This window comes from Moschus berezovskii, chromosome 1, assembly GCF_049115385.1.
Source record: "Moschus berezovskii isolate FMDL1 chromosome 1, NW_MosBer_1.0, whole genome shotgun sequence".
NCBI lineage: Eukaryota > Metazoa > Chordata > Mammalia > Artiodactyla > Moschidae > Moschus > Moschus berezovskii.
This window is the reverse complement of record NC_142460.1, coordinates 41612925-41636241: the sequence shown is the minus strand read 5'-3', so window position 1 is coordinate 41636241 and position 23317 is coordinate 41612925. Positions and strand designations below refer to the sequence as shown.

Here is a 23317-nt window from a genome sequence, read left to right as displayed (position 1 = left end):
AGAGGAGTAGATCTTTGTAACCTTAGATCAAGCAATGGTTTCTTAGATATAACACTAAAAGCACAACTGATGATAGAAAAAATAAATTGGACTACTCACAATTATAATCATGTGTGCTATAAATGATACCACCAAGAAAGTGAAAATACAATCCCCAAATGGGAGAAAATATATCATATTGCAAACCATATATCTCATAAAGGATTTGTATCATAATATATTGTCTTAAAAATCATAAAAGCCAACAATAAAAAGACAACCCAATTAAAAGAGCAGGTAAAAGATTTGAATAAACATTTTTCAAAAGAAGATATGCAAATGGCCAATAAGTACATGAAAAGTTTCTCAACATCATTAGCCATCAGGGAAGTGCAAATCAAAGTATAATGACAATGCTCTTCCTACCCATTATGAAAGGCTAACATAAAAAAGACAGACAGTAACAAGTGTTGACAAGCATGTGGAGAAATTGGAACTCTTGCACACTTGTAGTGGGACTGTAAAATGATATAATTTCTTTAGGAGATACTTTGCCATTTTCTCAAAGTATCAGATAAACAAGAGAAATGAAGAATTTTTCTACATAAAATCTTGAACGAAGATATTCATGGCAGCATTATTTACAATAGCCCCCAAGTGGAAACAACCCAAATGTTCACCAACTGATGAAACGATTAGTAAAATGAAGCCTATCTATAAAACAGAGTATCATTTGGTAATGAAAAGAAATGAAGTATTGCTGTTTGTTCTAACATAAATGATCTACATTCCTCACATACAACACGCGGGATTTTTCTGAGCCTCTTGTTTCCTCTATTAAAATGTGAACAATAATACTGTCTTCCACCCAACTTCTGGGCAAAATTATCGAGGAAAAAAGTATATTGACGTCCTTCATAAGCTACCAAGTACTTCTATATCTAGAAGAACCTGTTCCATATTTTAAGAAATACATTAATAGAAAAATACAAACGATTAACAGAGGACACTTACCTTTTCTTCAGAAAGGGCTTTGATGTACTTTTTGCCCACTTTTTTCTTCATTGTCCAGGAAATAGCTCTCATTTTTTTACCTAAACCTCCTCCATTATGTGAAGTTTTGTTTTGTTCTCCACTTTCATTTATGGGTTCCCCTTCATATACCTAGTTAGAATTGTTTACAAAAGACAAAATAAGGAAGTAATGAAAAACATTGATCTGAAAACATCGTGAGAAGATTCCAAATTTGTGGGCTTCCTATACATTCTGTGCAGCAGTGTTCAAAATTTCAAATAATCTGAAAATAATGCACGTTTTTAAAATTGTCTAGGTCTGGTTACCTGTATTACAGACTCAGAAAGTAAAACTTATGTTATTGAAAGACATGAATTTCACATCTGAAATTATTAAAGATAATTTTAGCTATATTTTAATAGCTGTATAGTAGAATTACTTTAGTCCTTCCTGTTTATGAGATGGACAAAATAGAAAAAAAATGGCAGGCATGATGAGTGAATATCTACTTAGATGAGAGATATTTTTTGGAGGCCTTAGAAAGGCTATAGCATCTATCCATGCTGAACAGGCACTAACATACCTTCTTGCTTCTTATAAATTGAAATGGTCATGGTTATTTTTTTAAAATTTTTGAGTTAATTAAATCCACAGAGAAACCAGTTTTTCCATCTTACAGGTGATGAATGCGTGCACATTTCCAACAATCTCAAGTAACATTAATTATGAACTGGTTCCAGCCATTAGAACAGAGATCTTTATGTATTCCACATACTAATCAAACCTCTATTTAGACTGCTTCTGATTTTTGCTTATTAAGAATTTTGTTAAACCAGTGATTTCTCTAACTTAGAATAAAACAATGTTCACAGCTCACAAGACTCTATAACAACATAATATAATGTGATATAATGCAATTATTATAATACATATTGCAATATAATATTGTTGTTATTTAGTCCCTAGGTCGTGTCTGACTCTTTTGTATTCCATGGACTGTGGTCCCCCAGCCTCCTCTGTCCCTGGGATTCCCCAGGCAAGAATACCAAAGTGGTTTGCCATTTCCTTCTCCAGGGGATCTTCCTACCCAGGGATTGAATCCAAATCTCCTGGGTTGGCGGGCGGATTCTTTACCAATGAGCCACCAAGGAAGCCCATAATATAATATATATATTACATTATATAGAGTGTATATGAGATAAAGAATTCGAACCATCTCACCCCTTGCTACTTATCAGATTTTTCTTGTTCACTATAGGAATGATTCTCAAAATGTGGTTCTAAGATCAGTAGCGACAGAATCACTTGGGGACAATTTGTGTTTTAACAAACTCTATGAGTGACTTCGATACATGCTAACACTTGAAACAACTGCAATTGAGTCCCTCTGCTGCTTCTCTTTCATATTCCCACCAATGTTTGTACTCGATTCAGCCACTGGCTTCCACCAGATATCCACAAATGTCTTCCTTCATTCATCCAGGTTTCCACTCACATGCCAAGTAATAGAAGAGAAATTTTCTGACTGGTCACCCCAATTGAAATAGCGCACACGTGTCCATACTCCCTGTATGTTTGCTATGACTTATTCTTCTTCTAAACACTTAACAGTATCCAATAATATATTTGTTTGTTTATATTTTACTGCCTGCATCTCCCACTATGATATATGCTCCATGAGACTAGAGACTTTATCTGTGCTATTCATCCTGAGTATCTAAATATTTCCAAGAACATAACTGACCCTCAATAGTTTTTGAATAAATAGAACTTCTTATGTAGAACTTTGACATTTTTTTTCCCTCTTGGAGGACATTTTTGGGTGACATATACTCAATAATCAAGATTTGCAAGAAAGGACCCTTGAAGGTCATCTAGTCTAACACTGTCCACCATCTCCAATAGGTGGGTGGCCAGTCGTTCCCCGAATATAAAAAATCATGGGAAATGTCTGTTTAGTGAACTTGAATATTTTAATATGAAGGTGTAACCACATAGTTAACATCATTATCAGTAAATATTATGTTTTACTTCATGTCTTACCTCAAATTGCCTATGATAAATATGAATGGACAGCCAATTTAAGTTCTTATTGCACTTTATTAATGTCTACATTCAGGGTTATAAAGGCAAAGATTCTTTGCTTAATTTGAAAGCGCTGAATAAAATATAACTTGGAGCTACTTAAAAATTTTAATGCTTCTTTTCTCTTAAACTTTTTCTATCTTCATTGTAAAGTTATAAACTAAAATAAGAAAATATATTAGTTTATTACTATCTGTGTTAACTTACCATTGCCTAAGTTTCAAAAAAGTGCCATAAATATTTTTAATTTCAACCTTTTCTATAATTATTTACAGAAGCTTTGAGGAGACTATGTTGACATATTTTTAATTTCAATATTTTTCTGTGCTTTTCTCTTTCATAGCCTGAGCCTCAGTTTATTTAGATACTTATTTATGGGTTCTTTTGGTTGCTGTTTTAAAGTCTGTCTCCCCCTAGACTCTAGACTTCATGAAGTAAGGATTTTCACCTGTATTGTAACAGTACTTTCTGAGTGCCTAAAGGAGATACTCAAGTAGATGCTCAATACAAATTTATTGAATGAGTGAATGACGGTTTGCTAAAAAATGTACAAACTGCTTTATCAAGTTCACTAAATTCTCTCACAAATTGCTAGGCCACCATTACTAATCAATAAGTTTGAATGAGCCTGAGCAATTTTCATAGGTCAACTCTCGAATAAAAACTTAATAACAGTAAATATATCTATGTAGGATTATAGAAAGCTGAAGGTTTATACAATATGGGAGTTTGGGGCTGACATGTACACACTGCTATATTTAAAACAGGTAACCAACAAGGACCTATTGTATACCACAGGGAATTCTGCTCTATAACAATCCAAATAGGAAAACAATTTGAAAAAGAATAGATACTAATATATGTATAACTGAATCACTTTGCCCTGCATCTGAAACTGACACAATATTGTTAATCAACTACATTTCAATATAAAATAAAGATGTTAAAAAAGATCAATAGGAAATCCCTCATGCTAAAAAAATTATATAGGTCTTCTCACTGTATGCTGCTAAGTCACTTCAGTCGTGTCCGACTCTGTGTGACCCCATAGATGGCAGCCCACCAGGCTCCCCAGTCCCTGGGATTCTCCAGGCAAGAACACTGGAGTGGGTTGCCATTTCCTTCTCCAATGTGTGAAAGTGAAAAGTGAAAGTGAAGTCGCTCAGTCATGTCCGACTCATAGCGATCCCATGGACTGCAGCCTACCAGGCTCCTCCATCCATGGGATTTTCTAGGCAAGAGTACTGGAGTGGCTTGCAGTTGCCTTCTCTGTCTCACTGTATACTATTTGTAAAAAAAAATACATCTGGGTTCTCACTATTTGTGTTGTATAGGGCTTCTCACTATTTGTAAAAATTTTATAGGGTTTCTCACTAATTGCATTGTATTATTTATAATTATGTAAGTGTTCATAGACTATAAAGCTACATATAATTTTATATATTTATATCCATGTAGGTATAAAGGTTTATTCATAAGTTTATATATATATAAATATATAGGTGAATAAAATAGTTTACATATACATATATTAAAAGGGATATAGTATGCACACTGCTGCTGCTGCTGCTGCTGCTGCTAAGTCACTTCAGTCGTGTCCAACTCTGTGTGACCCCACAGACGGCAGCCCACCAGGCTCTGCCATCCCTGGGATTCTCCAGGCAAGAACACTGGAGTGGGTTGCCATTTCCTTCTCCAATGTGTGAAAGTGAAAAGTGAAAGTGAAGTCGCTCAGTCGTGTCTGACTCATAGCGACCCAATGGACTTCAGGCTACCAGGCTCCTGCGTCCATGGGATTTTCTAGGCAAGAGTACTGGAGTGGCTTGCCATTGCCTTCTCCGAGTATGCACACATGTACATATATATGTGCTAACAGAGGTATTTATAAAGAAATAATAGATGTCATTTTCTTTCTACTTTTGTCTAGAATATCCATTGCTGAAATAAACATATTTAAAGATAATATAGATAGATACATATAGGAATCTGAAAGATATTGAGAAATTAGACATGATAAAATTCTTTGTAAAAATTAATAATGCAGTATCTAGAATGAATAAGATGTGCATAATATCTAAAGCCTATTGATCTAAAACAAATCTACCACATGAATAAATAATCAGGTTCAATGATAAATATATACTTTCACTTTTCTCAGTGTATATCCCTCCTCTCTACTATTTTATTAGTTGTTATAACTTCTTTAATCAGTTTTCACATTTGGCCCATGATTTATGAGATAGTATAACAAAATAGCAAACTTTGGACAAGATGTTGCTTTCTGCCTTTGTCATTTATGACATGTATGATTTAAAAGTAATTTTGTTCAAACATATTTCTTCAGTGATATAATAAAAATAATAATATCTCCTACTTGCTACTGCTAAGTCACTTCAGTCGTGTCCGACTCTGTGTGACCCCATAGACGGAAGCCCACCAGGCTCCCCCGTCCCTGGGATTCTCCAGGCAAGAACACTGGAGTGGGTTGCCATTTCCTTCTCCAATGTGTGAAAGTGAAAAGTGAAATTGAAGTTGCTCAGTCGTGTCCGACCCTTAGCGACCCCACGGACTGCAGCCTACCAGGCTCCTCCATCCACGGGATTTTCTAGGCAAGAGTACTGGAGTGGCTTGCCATTGCCTTCTCACTTACAGGTAGGTAAAGTGCTTAATGTCGTGCTTACTTCGTGGTAAGTGCTCAGTTAAATGTAGTGAGGATGATGACGTCAATAAACTTATAGGAAGCTTTTCTTACACTACATTTTAAGGTGTTCATGGTTTGTAAATGTGCATGGGGCTTCCCAACTGGCACTAGTGGTAAAGAATCCACTTGCAATGCAGGAGACATAAGAGACGGGGGTTAGATCCCTGGGTCAGGAAGATCCTCTGGAGGAGGATATGACAACCCAGTCCGGTATTCTTGCCTGGAGAATCTCATGAACAGAGGAGCCTGGTAGGCTACAGTCCATAGGGTCGCAAAGAGTCAGACATGACTGAAGCGATTTAGCATGAACTCACTCATGGAATGGTCACCACTGATTTCATGGTTGAACTGTCACCATCATTTCAATGTGTACAGAGGTGTGAAAGTGTAAATGAGCAGCCTATGCTCTCCTTAACTAATTTCCAATTAAGCCATTTAATCACTTCCTAAATTAAAACAAGTATAACCTACATAAAATTTAACATGTATGTCGTTTCATATGTGTTACTCTAGATTATAATTCTCTTCTTACATTGATGTTCTGCCTTCCCTAACATCTCTTAGGTTTCTTAGATAGCTTTTTACTCTTAATGCCCAGCATGGTGCTAGGTACTAAATAATTGTTCATTTGTCACAAAAATATATGCAAGGCTATGGTTTTTTAAATATATATCTTTTGCTTACTGTAATTTGCAAAAGTTATATTGGCTTCATAATTTTTCATAATGCTTTGTATAACACTCATAAAAATGGAATGGAATACTAACCCCAGTCGAATCATCTGGCTTTGCTGTGGAATTATTCCAAAAACGATCGAAGTTCCCAAAACTGCTGCTGCGCTGTAAAATAGGAAGGAAAAGCAAAAGAAACAGGATTTGTGACTTTCATTGATAAAACTGCTAAATATTTTAGATTATGGCTTAATAAGCCCAAGTCTCTTATGCATACAGGATTAAAAAGACTCTTCTTTCTGGAATATCTAAAGGTGCTAATGGTGTGTTATTAACATTCTAATATTTACAGTTCATAAAATGTCTTTTATGTTCATGATATAGTGTTAAGCACCTTGTAGAAAATCTATTAAATTATTTTGGACTTATAGTGTTAATTTTGCTTTTAAGAATGACATGTGTTGCTAGACAACCAGGCAGCTAATAGAAAATGACAACAAAAAAACAAAAGGAAGCATTTGAGTAGATTCACCATTGTGCCTCATAAAGATCATATTTGTCAAAAAACTAATGCAAATACATTTCCCATTGCTGACCGTTGATAATTTGAAACTCTCTACTAGATATCAGAAAGAGAAAGGAGCATATACACAGACCTATTAATAAATTGAAAAGAGCATTTAGGTATGCACGCTCTTAGGTTGGGGGTAAAACTGAATTTTTCCACATTTAACATGGAATTACAATGAGACCTCTAGGTCAATTTCATTCACTGGTTTTGAGAGAAAGCTCAATATGTTAATAGAAGCCTTGTTCTCTTGGATACTTTTTGCCTACAAGGCTAAATTTTTCTTCTTATGTAACTCATTCTAGGCAGGTAATTATAAGCAATTCCTGATTACTGCAAGGTAAACGATTCTTCTAAAGACATTTTTCAAAAAGTCTTTAGTCATGGAATCAAAAATTGATATTTTCTCACTATTTAGTTTTATATATTGTTTGAGATGGTGGATATCAGATGTTACAGACTTTATATATGTTCTACCTTAACAACTTTATTTTATTTCAAGCTTATAATATTTTCAAAATAGGCTGGTGGCACTGAAAAATACCCTGATAATTAGAAAAGTTAAAAATGGGAGTCAGTAATCTGTAAAACTTTGTATGTCCTTTAAAAGTCACAGACCGTTTTAGTTCAAGACGGCTTCAAAGGTACTTAGTCCTTGCAAGCACTCTTATTCTCAGATCTTCCTACTAGCTATCTTTAAAACTCCTTGTTTCTCTTTTAAATGAGTTGAAATAAAAAGATCCTGACATGTGACAAGGGGTGAGCTTGATAGACACTGTGATACAGAACACCACCCCAAAGATGATGGCTGTGTTAGACACAATTAACGCCTTTTGCTGACTTGCTACCCTTGCTGAAGAAGCCCTTCAGCTTGTGGCAAGAGAAGAGAAAAAGAAGGACTGAAATTGAAAACTACTCTGGAAAATACAATCTTCTCATGCAGGGCTTACGGACCTAGAATGATTTCCGAGAGCATTAATCACTTCAACTTGCCTAGTAGGCATTTCTGCCAGGCCATCATTGCCCGAAATCGCAAAAGGGAATTGTGTGTGTTCTTGTTCTGCTTATAAACAATCTGAACACAGGGAAAGCTGTTACTTTTTTATATACTTGAAGCATTCTTATGGCCTATTGGAGCCTGTGCTCAGGGCACTTTTGTAGCCTATAACCAGTCTGTGCCCTGCCTATTAAATATTAATGAATGTTACAATGTGTTATCCACCACTGGATAATGGGTCATGTTGCCCAGAGGGGCACAGAATAGGCTCACCTCAGCACTTCTCCACAGTATCTTCTGCCATTAAGTAATCAATAGTCACCATCTTTTAAAATTAATTCTCCCCTCATTATATCAGTAGAAGCAGATTGAGAAGTAGTGGTTTTCAGAACTATTACTTTGGTTTTATCAGTCATCTCATTACAAATCACTCAACAGATTCAAGCCATGGGAGTAAAATATCAATCCATTCTAAGAAACCCTTAAGAAGCAAATCTAAGTATTTAAAATGATGTTTTTAAAATTTCATTATTCTCTTGTCAGAAAGTGACTTTCTGAGATGATTTCATAATGTATAGGCTATGTCTTATGATGAAAAAAGACTAATGTCTACTATGAAGTACGGATAATGAACAAATGTGTAATTTCTACTCTTGTTAATTTTCTAATGAAAAGGTGAATCATATGGAGGTAAGCTGGTTTCATAGATGATAGTCCTTTACAAATGAGAATATATTTCAATACTGATAATTTTGCAGTGTATAATTATAGTGGATTAGATGGCAAATATTATTTTGTTACAAAGCTCCCTTAAAGACAGAGCTATTATATAAACAAATAGATATCAACAAAACAGTAACTTAAAAAAGCAATTCATATTTTAGATAATTCTTTGCTTCTGTTGGCATTAGATAATATTTAGTCTTCAACTATAAATCTGTATAGTCTTTCCTTATGCAATTAGATATGTTTGTAAAATGATATATCTGTGTAAGATAATTTGGAAAAACTAACAAAATTACATGCAATTGCCCTTTGACCCAAAATTTCTTTTCTAGACAACTATATCAGATACACTTGAATATAAATTGATTTGCACATCCACATTAAATGGAAATTTTTTATAGAAAATCTATAAACCTCAATGTTCACCAGGAGAGGACTGATTGAATAATATATGGTAAATTCAAATAATAGAAATGTGTGCATCTGTAAAAAACAGAAATATATCTCTTGTCTGATGTGAAATGATCCCAGGATATAGTGTAGATGAAAAAAGTCAAACATAGAAAAACGTACATAATAAACTGCTTTTTATCTAAGAGTAGAACTACATCTGTTTGTTTCAATACAGGCAAATGTGCATTTTCTTTCTGAGAGCAATTGGATAAAATAAGCAAAGACAAGGAAAAGAAGAGAAAACAAAATTTTCTAAATATGCCTTCATAGATTTGACTTTAAAACTATGTATCTACTATTCAACATAGTTCTGGAAGTTTTGGCCACAGCAATCAGAGCAGAAACAGATATAAAAGGAATCCAAATTGGAAAAGAAGAAGTAAAACTTTCACTGTTCACTGACGACATGGTCCTCTACACAGAAAACCCTAAAGACTCTACCGGAAAACTACTAGAGCTAATCAATGAATACAGTAAAGTTGCAGGATATAATATCAAAACACAGAAATCCCTTGCATTCCTATAAACTAATAATGAGAAAATAGAAAGAGAAATTAAGGAAACTATCCCATTCACTGTCGCAACAAAAAGAATAAAATACTTAGGAATATATCTACCTAAAGAAACAAAAGACCTGTACATAGTAAACTATAAAACACTGGCGAAAGTAATCAAAGAGGACACTAATAGATGGAGAAATATACCATGTTCGTGGATTGGAAGAATAAATATTGTGAAAATGAGTATACTACCCAAAGTAATTTATACATTCAATGCAATCCCTATCAAGCTACCAACGATATTTTTCACAGAACTAGAACAAATAATCTCACAATTTGTATGGAAATACAAAAAAACCTCGAATAGCCAAAGCAATCTTGAGGAAGAAGAATGGAACTAGGGGAATCAACCTGCCGGACTTCAGGCTCTACTACAAAGCCACAGTCATCAAGACAGTACGGTACTGGCATAAAGACAGAAATATAGATCAGTGGAACAAAATAGAAAGCCCAGAGATGAATCCATGCACTTATGGACACCTTATCTTTGACAAAGGAGGCAAGAATATAAAATGGAGAAAAGACAGTCTCTTTAACAAGTGGTGCTGGGAAAACTGGTCAGCCACTTGTAAAAGAATGAAACTAGAACACTCCCTAACACCATGCACAAAAATAAACTCAAAATGGATTAAAGATCTAAATGTAAGACCAGAAACTATAAAACTCCCAGAGGAGAACATAGGCAAAACACTCTCCAACATAAATCACAGCAGGATCCTCCAAGACCCACCTCCCAGAATATTGGAAATAAAAGCAAAAATAAACAAATGGGACCTAATTAAAATTAAAAGCTTCTGCACAGCAAGGGAAACTATAAGCAAGGTGAAAAGACAGCCTTCAGAATGGGAGAAAATAATAGCAAATGAAACAACTGACAAAGAATTAATCTCCAAAATATACAAGCAGCTCCTGCAGCTCAATTCCAGAAAAATAAGTGACCCAATCAAAAAATGGGCCAAAGAACTAAAGAGACATTTCTCCAAAGAAGACATACAGATGGCTAACAAACATATGAAAAAATGCTCAACATCCCTCATAATCAGAGAAATGCAAATCAAAACCACAATGAGATACCATTTCACACCAGTCAGAATGGCTGCTATCCAAAAGTCTACAAGCAATAAATGCTGGAGAGGGTGTGGAGAAAAGGGAACCCTCTTATACTGTTGGTGGGAATGCAAACTGGTACAGCCACTATGGAGAACAGTGTGGAGATTCCTCAAAAAACTGGAAATAGAACTGCCATATGATCCAGCAATCGTACTCCTGGGCATACACACAGAGGAAACCAGAATTGAAAGAGACACATGTACTCCAACGTTCATCGCAGCACTGTTTATAATAGCCAGGACATGGAAGCAACCTAGATGTCCATCTGCAGACGAATGGATAAGAAAGCTTTGGTATATACAAACAATGGAGTATTACTCACCCATTAAAAAGAATGCATTTGAATCAGTTCTAATGAGGTGGATGAAACTGGAGCCTATTATACAGAGTGAAGTAAACCAGAAAGAAAAACACCAATACAGTATACTAACGCATATATATGGAATTTAGAAAGATCGAAATGATAACCCTGTATACGAGACAGCAAAAGAGACACAGAGGTACAGAACAGTCTTTGGGACTCTGTGGGAGAGGGTGAGGGTGGGATGATTTGGGAGAATGGCATTCAGTTCAGTTCAATTCAATTCAGTCACTCAGTCGTGTCCGACTCTCCGCGACCCCATGAATCACAGCACGCCAGGCCTCCCTGTCCATCACCAACTCCCGGAGTTCACTCAAACTCATGTCCACAGAGTCGGTGATGCCATCCAGCCATCTCATTCTCAGTCGCCCTCTTCTCCTCCCGCCCCCAACCTTTCCCAGCATCAGAGTCTTTTCCAGTGAGTCAACTCGTCGCATGAGGTGGCCAAAGTATTGCAGTTTCAGCTTTAGCATCAGTCCTTCCAATGAACACCCAGGACTGATCTGGGTTGGACTGGTTGGATCTCCCTGAGGTACAAGGGACTCTCAAGAGTCTTCTCCAACACCACAGTTCAAAAGCATCAATTCTTCAGCGATCAGCTTTCTTCACAGTCCAGCTCGCATATCCATACATGACCACGGGAAAAACCATAGCCTTGACTAGACGGACCTTTGTTGGCAAAGTAATGTCTCTGCTTTTTAGTATATTATCAAGGTTGGTCATAACTTTCCTTCCAAGGAGTAAGCGTCTTTTAATTTCCTGACTGCAATCAGCATCTGCAGTGATTTTGGAGCCCCCAAAAATTAAGTCTAACACTATTTCCACTGTTTTTCCATCTATTTCCCATGAAGTGATGGGACCAGATGCCATGATCTTTGTTTTCTGAATGTTGAGCTTCAAGCCAACCTTTTCACTCTCCTCTTTCACTTTCATCAAGAGGCTTTTGAGTTCCTCTTCACTTTCTGCCATAAGGATAGTGTCATCGGGAGAATGGCATTGAAATATGTATATTATCATATGTGAAACGAATCACCAGTCCAGGTTTGACGCATGATACAGGATGCTCGGGGCTGGTGCACGGGGATGACCCAGAGGGAGGATAAGGGAAAGAGGGAGGTGGGAAGGGGGTTCAGGAAGGGGAACTCATGTACACCCAGGGCGGATTCATGTCAATGTATGGCAAAACCAACCAATATAATATTGTAAAATAATTAGTCTCTAATAAAAAATAAATTAAAAAATAAAAAATAAAACTATGTAACTTTAAAAAATTTATAAACAAATTTAAATAAAAATAAAGACAATCCCTAACAATTCCAAATAAAAATAATTAATCTAATTTTATTTTGAATAAACTGATTTTTATCTAAGAGTGGAACTATATCTGTATGTTTCAATACAGGCAAATATGTATTTTCTTTCTTAGAGCAATTGGGTAAAATAAGCAAAGACAAGGAAAAGAAGAGAAAACAAAATTTTCTAAATATGCCTTCATAGATTTGACTTTAAAACTATGTAACTTTAAAAAAATTATAAACAAATTTAAATAAAAATAAAGGCAATCCCTAACAATTCCAAATAAAAATAATTAATTTTATTTTGAACTGATGGCTTAGAGAAAGGAAATATTTTAAGCAACTAATAAAAAACAGTAATTTGATGGTTTAAAGAACAACAACAAAAATGAAATATTTTAACCAGTTTTCCAATCCCATTTACAACTGCATCCAAGAAAATACCTAGAAATAAATCTAACTATGGAGGTAAAAGACATGTACTCAGAAAACTGTTAGACACTCATGAAAGAAACTGAAAAGGACTCTCACAAATAGATATACCATGCTCATATATTGGAAGAATTAATATTGTAAAAATTACCATATTACCCAAGGGAATCTGTGAATTCAGTGCAATCCCTATCAAAATATTAAAGGTATTTCTTACAGACCTGTATGAGTTTGCAAATAGTTCTAAAAATTGTATAGAAACACAAAAGACCTTAAATAGTGAAAGCAATCTTGAGAAAGAAGAATAAAATTGGAGTAATCACACTGGCTGATTTGAAACTATACTGCACAGCTACAGTAATCAAAATAGTATGGTATAGACACAAAAACAGGCACATCAATTAATGCAGCAGAAGAGAGAGCCAGAAATACACCACACTTACATTGTCAATTCTACAACAAAAGGAGCAAGCGTGTATAATGAAGAAAAGACAGCTACTTCAACAAATGGCATTGGTAAACTGGAAAGCTATATGCAGAAGAATGAATTTGGATTATTTTGTCACAGTGCATAAGAAACTAAACTCAAAACAGATTACAGACTTAGATGTAAGACCTGAAACCATAAAATTACTAGATGAAGTCATAGGCAGTGCATTCGTTGACACTGATCTTAGCAATATATTTTTTTGGATATGTCTCCTCTTGTAAGGGAAACAAAAGCAAAAATAAATGGGACTAGATAAAACTAAAAAGCTTTTTCATAGCAAAGGAAATCATCAACAATACAAAAAAGCTGTCTACTGAACAGGAGAAGATATTTGCAAATGGCGTATCCAAAAAGTGATTAATATCAGAAATATACAAAGGAGTCATAAAAATCAGCATCAACTCCCCTCCTAGAAACCCAATAAAAAAAATGGAAAGAGTACCCGAATAGATATTTTTCCAAAGAAGACATACAGATGGCCAACAGCACATGAAAAGCTTCTCAAGATCACTAATCATCAGGGAAATGCAAATCAAAACCATTTGACATTATCAAAAGACCGCAAATAACAAGTCTTGTCAAAGATGAGGAGAACAGGGAACCATTGTGCACTTTTGGTGGAATTGTAAAGTGGTGCAGCCACATTGGAAAACAGTAAGGAGGTTCCTCAAAATAATTAAAAATAAAACTATTATACAATCCAGCAATTTTGCTCCTGGGCATTAATCTAAAGTAAACAGAAACACTAATTTGAAAAGATACATGTGTCCCTTTGTTCATTGCAGCATTATTTATAATAACCAACATATGGAAGTAACCTAAGTATACATTCATACATTAATGGGTAAAGACGATGTGCTGTACAAATACACACTCACACACAATGGAATAAAAAAGAAGGAAATCTTGCCATCTGCAACAATGTGGATGGACCTAATGGGTATTTTTTTAACTGAAATAAGTCAGACAGAGAAGGACAAATACTGTATGATTTCACTTACATGTGGAATCTAAAAACCCAAAACAAATGAACAAACACAACAAAACAGAAATAATCATACATACATAGAACAAACAGGTGATTTCCAGATGGGTGGGAGTGGAAGGAGGAAAGAAATAGATGAGGGAGATTAAGCAGTACAGATTTCCAGTTAAAAAAGAAATGAGTGAAATTGTGAAATAGAGTCAATCATTCAATAATAGCATAGTGTCTTTGTATGGTAACAAATGGTAACTAGACAGCCTGTTGATAATGTTGAAATACATAGAAATATTAAATCATGTTGTGCGCCAGGAATTAACATAGAGGTGTAGGCCAATTAGCTTCCCAAGTAGCTCAGGGGTAAAAAAAATCTGCCTGCCAATGATGGAAATGCAAGAGATGTGGGTTCGATCCCTGAATCAGGAAGAGCCCCTGGAGGTGGAAATGGCTACCCACTCCAGCATTCTTGCCTGAAAAATTCCATGGATAGAGGAGTCAGGTAGGCAACAGTCCACGGAGTCGCAAAGAGTGGGACTTGACTGAACACGCACATGCACGGAGGTCAATTATACTTCAGAAACTAACTCACAAAAGAGATCAGACTGTGGTTACCAGAGGCAGGAGGTGGGCAGAGGGAGAACTGGATGAAGGTAGTCAAAAGGCACAAACTTCCAGTTATAAGATAAATAAGCCCTAGGGATGTAACGTACACCATGATAAATATAATTAACACTGTGGTGTGTTACACACAAAAATTAAGAGTTCTCATCACAAGGAAAATATCTTTTAAATTTTTGTTCCATATCTGTATGATATGATGAGTGCTCACTAAACTTATTGTGATAATCAACTCATGATGTATGTAAGTCAGATCATAGTGCTGTGCAATTTAAACTTACACAGTGCTGTATGCCAATTATATTTCAATAAAGCTGGAAGGAAAAAAGTTTTTAATTTTAACCTGTTTTCAGTATTCACACCATTATTAATGATATAAGTATATATAAGTGGCTATGTTAAGGGACAATGAAAATAAATAGTGGTGTTAATGATATTTGAAATCAGACTTCTTAGTCTGTATTCTCAAATTTTTAATCTTGTCATACCATAAAGCAGGAAAGCTTTCAAAGACTCTGGGGCCATGCCAAAACAACACAATGGCCATATTAAAAATATTGTCCCTGTGATAAATTGTATCCGAATATGGCACAAGTGGAGTATCAGTAAGAATAATAACTGAGGTACATTGAAATATGTATGTCTGAATTCATGAGTTCATAACGATACTAACTAAAAAGAAAAACACCAGCTGTTACCTTTGAAATGTTGCATCCAGATTATGAAAACTGACGAATAAAAGGAAAGACAAATATTTAATATGTCCTTCTTGTATGAAACATACTTTAGAGTAACAAGATACTTAATTAGGGAGATTTTTTCTCTCCGTGTATATGTGTGTGTATAGTCTTGCTAATCAATTAAGTGATGAAATTACAAAAGCACCATTTTGTAAGTCCCTAATGCAATAATGGGACTTCCCGGGTGGAACATGGTAAAGAATCCACCTGTCAATGCAGGAGACACAAGAGACAAGGGTTCCATCCCTGGGTTGGAAAGATCCCCTGAAGTAGGAAATGGCAACCCACTCCAGTATTCTTGCCTGGAAAATTCCATAGACAGAGGAGCTTGGCAGGCTACAGTCAATGGGGTTGCAAAGAGTTGGACATGACTGAGCATATACACCAGACAACCTATTTATCTATCCATGCAGTAGTATCACGATAGGCAGAGACAGAAACTAAATACATAGGAGATTTTAAAAGGTGAATGAGTATATGTACCAAAGCTTTCTTATCCATTCGTCTGCAGATGGACATCTAGGTTGCTTAATGGAGTATTATTCAGCCATTAAAAAGAATACATTTGAATCAGTTCTAATAAGGTGGATGAAACTGGAGCCTATTATACAGAGTGAAGTAAGCCAGAAAGAAAAACACCAATACAGTATACTAACACATATATATGGAATTTAGAAAGATGCAAATGATAACCCTGTATACGAGACAGCAAAAGAGACACAGATGTATAGAACAGTCTTTGGGACTCTATGGGAGAGGGTGAGGGTGGGATGATTTGGGAGAATGGCATTGAAACACGTATGTTGTCATATGTGAAATGAATCACTAGTTCAGGGTCAATGCATGTTATAGGATGCTCGGGGCTGGCATGTGGGGATGACCCAGAGGGAGGATAAAGGGAGGAGGGAGGTGGGAGGGGGGTTCAGGAGGCAGAACTTATGTAAACCCAGGGCAAATTCATATCAATGTATGGCAAAACCAACCAATATGATATTGTAAAATAATTTGCCTCCAATAAAAAATAAATTAATTACCTAAAAAAATAAAAAATAAAAGGTGAATGAGGCAAGTGACTAGGTCTAAAACGGAGTAAAGTGACACTATAGGTGACAGCGCAATCCTGGGTCTAGGCAACGGTCATCAATGGCTCCTAAAATCACGAAGAGAATGAGCCAGAGTGTGTGCTTCATAATGGAAGCATCTAATATCATTAATGAAATAGTCTTTTTAAAAAAGTACAGTCACACCAAGCTTCTGAATCTAACTAGCAGATCACAACAAATAAGACAGAGGAACATACCAAAGGACATCAAAAATATGATGTCAATCAGAAAAGTTTAGGCAATGAGAAAATCTACAGGACAAATAACCTGGTTTCTTCCACTAATCAATAGAAAGAAAGAAAGGAGGAGAAGGAAAGTATAAATTAAGAGTCTTTAAGAATTGTATCAACTGAATACTGTACAATCCATGAATTGTGTTTAGATATAGATCAAATATTTTAGCAAAAACATCCAGGAGACAACTGAGGAAATTTTAAAATAAGTAACTATATGATGCTATTAAGGAAGTATTTTTTTTTTTTGTAATTCAAAATAATCTAGTGAGGGGCAGGAAGAATGTGGGCATAAAGAAGACATGTGATCTCCTGTTTTTTAATGATTAATTAGGTGATGCATACAGGGGGCAGATTGTACTATATACTGTGTTTACATTTTCCAAATAAAATATTGGGTTAATAAAAGAACCAAAGGTACTTATATAAAAGCTAAAAAATGATTTACAAAGAGTTAATAAGATGTGGGGATTAGTGGGGTACACGGAAAAATTGTATCTTCCTCTCAATTTGCTGTGAACCCAAAGCTGTTCTTTAATACATAGTCTTAAAAGTTAATGGTAGCATAACTTTCTAAGGAACCAATTTTTAAAGATATCATTAACATCACTTAGGTCATGTTTGTTTAGAGGTATGGACAAATTTAAGGAGAAAATAAAGTTTTGGTTTCTAAATTTATTTTAGTACAACAAATGTTTCAATATAAATGTGTATTATGTTTCTTTTAAAGACTATCTGATTATGTAGTACAGATTACCCTCTTCCATATAGTCTGCTTGGTGTACACAAAACTAGAGATGAATAAGTGGCACTTGGGCTTCCCTGGTGGCTCAGTGATCAAGAATTCACCTGCCAAAAGATACAGGTTGGATCCCTGGGTCAGAAAGATCCCATGGAGAAGGAAACGGCAACCCATTTCAGTATTCTTGCCTGGGAAATCCCATGGACAGAGGAGCCTAGTGGGCTGCAGTCCATGACATCTCAAAAGTCAGACATGACTTAGTGACTGAACAACAACAAAAAATGGCATTTTCGGGTGTTTAAACACATTTGTGTGTTTTGTGTTTGTGTGTGTCCCTACACAATGCAATGAACAATATATAAGAATTTAAGAAAAGATTCTTTTTTGTTAGCTTCATTTCTTCTCTTGTTTTGTATAACAATTCTAATCATTATAGAATGTGTCTTCATCATATGAAGCCTGTAGCGTTCTTGAAAATCATAGAGCCCTTCTCAATTAGGAAATTGTCATGGGAATCAGAATTTGCAAAAAATCCTTTTTTTTTTTCCCCAGTTCTCCATCCTGCAGTTATATCCTCTCTATTATATCATTCAATTACAAAGTTTTAATTCTGTTTTCTGTTTTCAAAGAAACTTGCTACTAACCTGGATGAAAAGTATATAAACTTGGCTTGATAAATAGCACTGAACTGGTTTCTTAAAACAATGACCATCCCAAATTTATCAACATGAAGAAGAATTAGGGAGTCTCTCTTTTGGAATGTAAATCAACCTTTTGACCAAAACCAAAAGAACTGAATTTATTTTCATTTTTTAACCACTCTTCAACTTCTGGGATCTTCAAGTAAAATCTTATCTCCAACATGACTTAATATTTGGGTAAGGCATCAGAGGAAAAGTTTCAGTCTATTTCAAAGAAAAAATTTGCCTATGTGAGTCAGACATCCGCAGTATTTTGAAATACACTGGCAAATAAGAATTACACACACTGTGCCAATGCATTCTCACATCATCTGAATATTCCATATAGAGCCTTCGTTGGTGATATGCTTTTAAAGTTCAGAATTAAGTTTCAGCACGTGCTTGTATGAATATTCTGTAATATGCCCAATCTCAATAAGCTTGTCAGCCTTTATCCAAAGGCATTCCAGGATCTAATTGTTCTCACTAACTCAGGTGCTAAGGTCTTTTGAAGAGTGTGAAACAAGTTTAACTCACTTAAAATAATCTGTTAGGATTGCCTCAGTGTTAAATAATTACACTATCATGTGGTGCTGATGGAAGACAGTTGTTTGGGTGCCAGGGGCCGGAAGGCTGAAAGACAAGCAAAGTGTGAAACATGACCTTCAACACTAACATTAACCCCAAGTAAATCAACTCAGTGCTCAAATATGTATCAAAGCTCTAAATATTTTTACATCTGGATTCTTAGAACAAAAGTTGGTCTATTTGATCTCTTTGGTTTAGTATCTTTTGTATCAACTGCAGACCATCTAAAGGAAGTGCAGATTCTGACTCCACCATAGTGTTTTAAAGTTGTGTCAAAATTTCCATGCTAAAGCTTTATTTTCAGAAGTTGATGCACCGAGAGATGTTTTCAGCAAATTGAAACTACCTCAAAGAAGATTACCTAAAGGAAACTATAACTAAAAACAAAAAAATCATTGTAGAATGAGCCATACCTGTAAAAGCGGTTATCACATCAGTCTATTTAATGTAATGAAAACAAGTTTTAAAAATAAAAAGAACTCAAACTTTCAGAATTCTCAATCATACCGCTGCATTACTTATTACCATATCTCATGATATGCATTGGATACATTGACTGTAAGTTATGCTGCACTTTTTGGAACTGAATAAAAATTAAGATACTCTATTTTGTCTGAAAGGAATTCTTAAAATAACTAATATTGATATGTCTTAAATAACTTTTCAGGTAAAAAGCATAACACAACAAAAGTTGTCACTTCATATTACCAACTCTTTCAAAACCATATAGAATAAAAAGGAAATGGAAAACTTTAAAAAATGTGACCGTGATCAGGTTATCTTAAATGTCTCAGCTCCTCGTTTTTCCTACTGTAAAACTTCTGCTTGACTTACTCAGTCCTGTATCATTATTATAGCACTTATTTTCTATTTCTTCTTTCTAACTGCTATCCCATAAACAAGTACACTAAATGGTCCCTATTGACCGCCCCCCCACCAGAATTGTTTCATTATGACCCTTCTTGGAAATCAATTTCCCTAGGGTATCCATTTTTGTAGCTGCTTTAGTTTACAGTAGCTTCTCTGCCTGTCTTCAGGCTAGAAGGCATATGTATGAACAAAAATCTCTCTCTACTTATGTTCTCTTACCCCTGAGGATCTGTCTTGATTCTGCCTTCTGAATCTTGCACCTAGACTGTTGGAAACCCATATTTACTCACTCCTCTCTTTGGGGAGTTTGGCCACATAGTGCAAAATAATGTAATATACCACACATACATTCTTTCAGCCTCCATATCTGCTCAATTCTTTCCCCAAATCTCTGTTGTAGGCATTTATTCTCATTCTTGTTGTTCAGTCACTGAGTGGTGTCCAGTTCTTTGCCACCCTATGGACTGCAGCATGCCAGGCTTCCCTGTCCTTCACCATCTCCCGGAATTTGCTCAAACTCATGTCCACTGAGTCAGTGATGCCATCCAACCATCTCATCTTCTGTCGCTCCCTTCTCCTCCTGCTTTCAGTCTTTCCCAGCATCAGGATCTTTTCCAATGAGTCGGCTCTTCACATCAGGTGGCCAAAGTATTGGAGTTTCAGCTTTAGCATCCTTCCAATGCAAATTCAGAGTTGATTTTCTTTACCATTGACTGGTTTGACTTGTGTTTGTGTGCGTGCATTCTAAGTTGCTTCAGTCATGTCTGACTCTTTGCAATCCTATGTACTGTAGCCTGCCAGACTCCTCTGTCCATGGGATTCTCTAGGCAAGAATATTGGAGTTGGTTGCTGTGTCCTCCTCCAGGGTATCTTCCTGATTCAGGGATCATACGCACATCTCTTATATCTCCTGCATTGGCAGGCAGGTTCTTTACCACTAGCACCACGTGCCACCACACAAATATGTCATTCCTGGATCAATGAAATAACTTTCAGCCCCTTAGTCCCAACTCTTGACTCTCCAATCATCTAAAATCATACCACTGGACTCCTAAAGTACCAGTTCTTATCATTCCATTCTTCTCATAAAGTAAAGCTTGCTTCACACTGTTATGGTGGCCACTGAGAACTTACTCTATGCCAAGTGATTTATCTATAATCATTTCATTAAACAAATACAACTCTCCTTTGAGGTAGTTCTTGATTTTTCCAGTTTACAGATAAGCAAAACTGAAGTTATCAGGAAGCCCTAACTTGGCATACCTCATGGGATCAGGTAATGCTAGGCAATCTGATTAAGCAGAACTGACACTCCTTGCTGGCCAATGTGGACACATTCAATTATGTTTCTAAGCTGTTTCTCATACTATTTTCTCTCAAGGAATGTTCTTCCACTTTTATTCCTCCTACTCAAATCCAGCCCATTCTTTAAGGTCTCGATCAAGTCATACCTTCTCTATGAGACCACTGACCAACCCTGCAGCATTTTAGCACACATTGATTGCCCCTGGTCTTAAGTGATGTAGGACTGAAAGAGAAAATCCTACAGTTGGGAGGCTTGAGAAAACCACAGCAGATGACAAATTTCACATGTTTCTCTTCAAGCTAAATGACAAAAAACATACATTTCCCAGTTATACAAAAGCAAATTATAACATGTTATAGTCAAAGAAAATGATTTGCTGATGTTTAATTAAATAGCATAATGTTTCTACATTATGAAATTTGGTGTAAATATATGAAGTGACTTCTATGGCTAATCTTTGTGCTTAGAGCCGGGGTTGTCTGTATGAATGAGTTAAGAATCTATCCTGGAAGAATTTACACTCTATTAGTGCTATCAATCGATTTCTATTGAAAAGAACTAAACAGAGCCATTTTCAAATGAATGGCATACAAATATAGAAGCAATTCCTAAAAGCAGATTATATTTACACACACAGTAAATTAATAATGTATACTAGACGTCAGCTTGGAAATTTATATTCATCATTATTTATATTTGCACTGGCTACATAATACGCAAAATACATTTTGTATGCATAAATCTATACCTATATTATTGATAGTCTAAAAAAAAGATACATTAACTTGATCTCAGATTTTGGACATGAAATTAGCTGAAATCAATACAATTTGAGTTTGCTTAAACATCTTCAAAATTTATTTACTCTAAGAGATTGTGTAGTTATTGACTGAGGAACAATTTAGACATTGCCAAGTCTGAAGACAATAATGGCTAAAATGAAGATAGAGTATTGGAACACATTGAACCACACACTGTGTATTAAAAGGAGCAAAGGATGACAAACAATATGTCTAATATGTCTGAGCTCTTCACTTGAACATAATCACTTGGGGACATTAGAAAAGTGGTGTATGTTCACAAGAATGCATCACTAGGATTTCCCAGTTTCTGGATGGACTATCTTTCCAAACCAAAATTGGCAGGAAGTTTTCTTGCAGCAGCATGGATGGTTTGTTAGGACCTTCATGGAGAAGGCTATGTTGAGAAGCACTCAGAAGCTATTTTCAGGCTTGGAATTAGAGGTCATGATAACTATGTCTACCAAGTTTACAGAAGATGGTATGTGTTTTAGGGAAGATGGTGGGAAGAGGATGAGGAGTTACAGGGAATATATTTTATGTATTTACCATCCCTACTTAGTGTTAAGTGTTTTCTGTGTGAGAAAAGTTCCAGTACTAATTTTGTTTGCTAGGCACCTTGATAGAATATGGTGTAAAAAAATTGATTCAAATTTTCCAGTTATAAGAAAGATGTGAAATCCTCCCATAAATTTAGAAATTGACTTTCTATTGTGTATATATTAGATTTTTCTACTTATAGACAAATATTAAATAATATTTTAACTATGGTCACTTCATTGTCAGTTATTTTAATCTCATAATCTTTGAAAGCAAATAAATAATTTTGTATAAATAATTCTCCAGAGTAGCATATGGCTAACAAAAGAAGATAATATTGAATATCATGGTTAGAGAAGCCAATAGCTGTTGAGGAGAAGAATAACTTTGAAGTAATAATTAGGGAAAGCCTTATTATTTTTATCATAATCTTAATGATCAAATATACTAATCTACTCTGTTTTACCTACCAATGAAATGATATCATATATATTATGCATAGTATCATTCATCTAGAAGACAAACTATTGAAAGCATAAAAGTTATGCTTATTCAAATTTATCATCAAAGAAATTTTTAAAAAGCAAGATAACTTTTTATTGGCTAAATTAAACTGAACATTCTCTTTCAAGGATTTAGATTTAAGTCTTTTTCCTTTCCAGTAATCAGAGAA

General features: G+C 35.3%; 1 protein-coding gene across 2 annotated transcripts in view; it reads right to left on the bottom strand.

Moving 5' to 3' along the window:
- Positions 1 to 23317, bottom strand: part of LOC129553416 (SAM domain-containing protein SAMSN-1) — a 99329-nt gene that overhangs the window by 24568 nt on the left and 51444 nt on the right. For both annotated transcript variants that reach the window (XM_055422341.2, XM_088836122.1), the window contains exons 2-3: positions 6547 to 6618; positions 994 to 1143 (exon numbers count right to left, since the gene is read on the bottom strand). In XM_055422341.2, coding sequence (XP_055278316.2) covers positions 994 to 1143; positions 6547 to 6618 — 222 coding nt within the window. The remainder of the gene's footprint in view (positions 1 to 993; positions 1144 to 6546; positions 6619 to 23317) is intronic.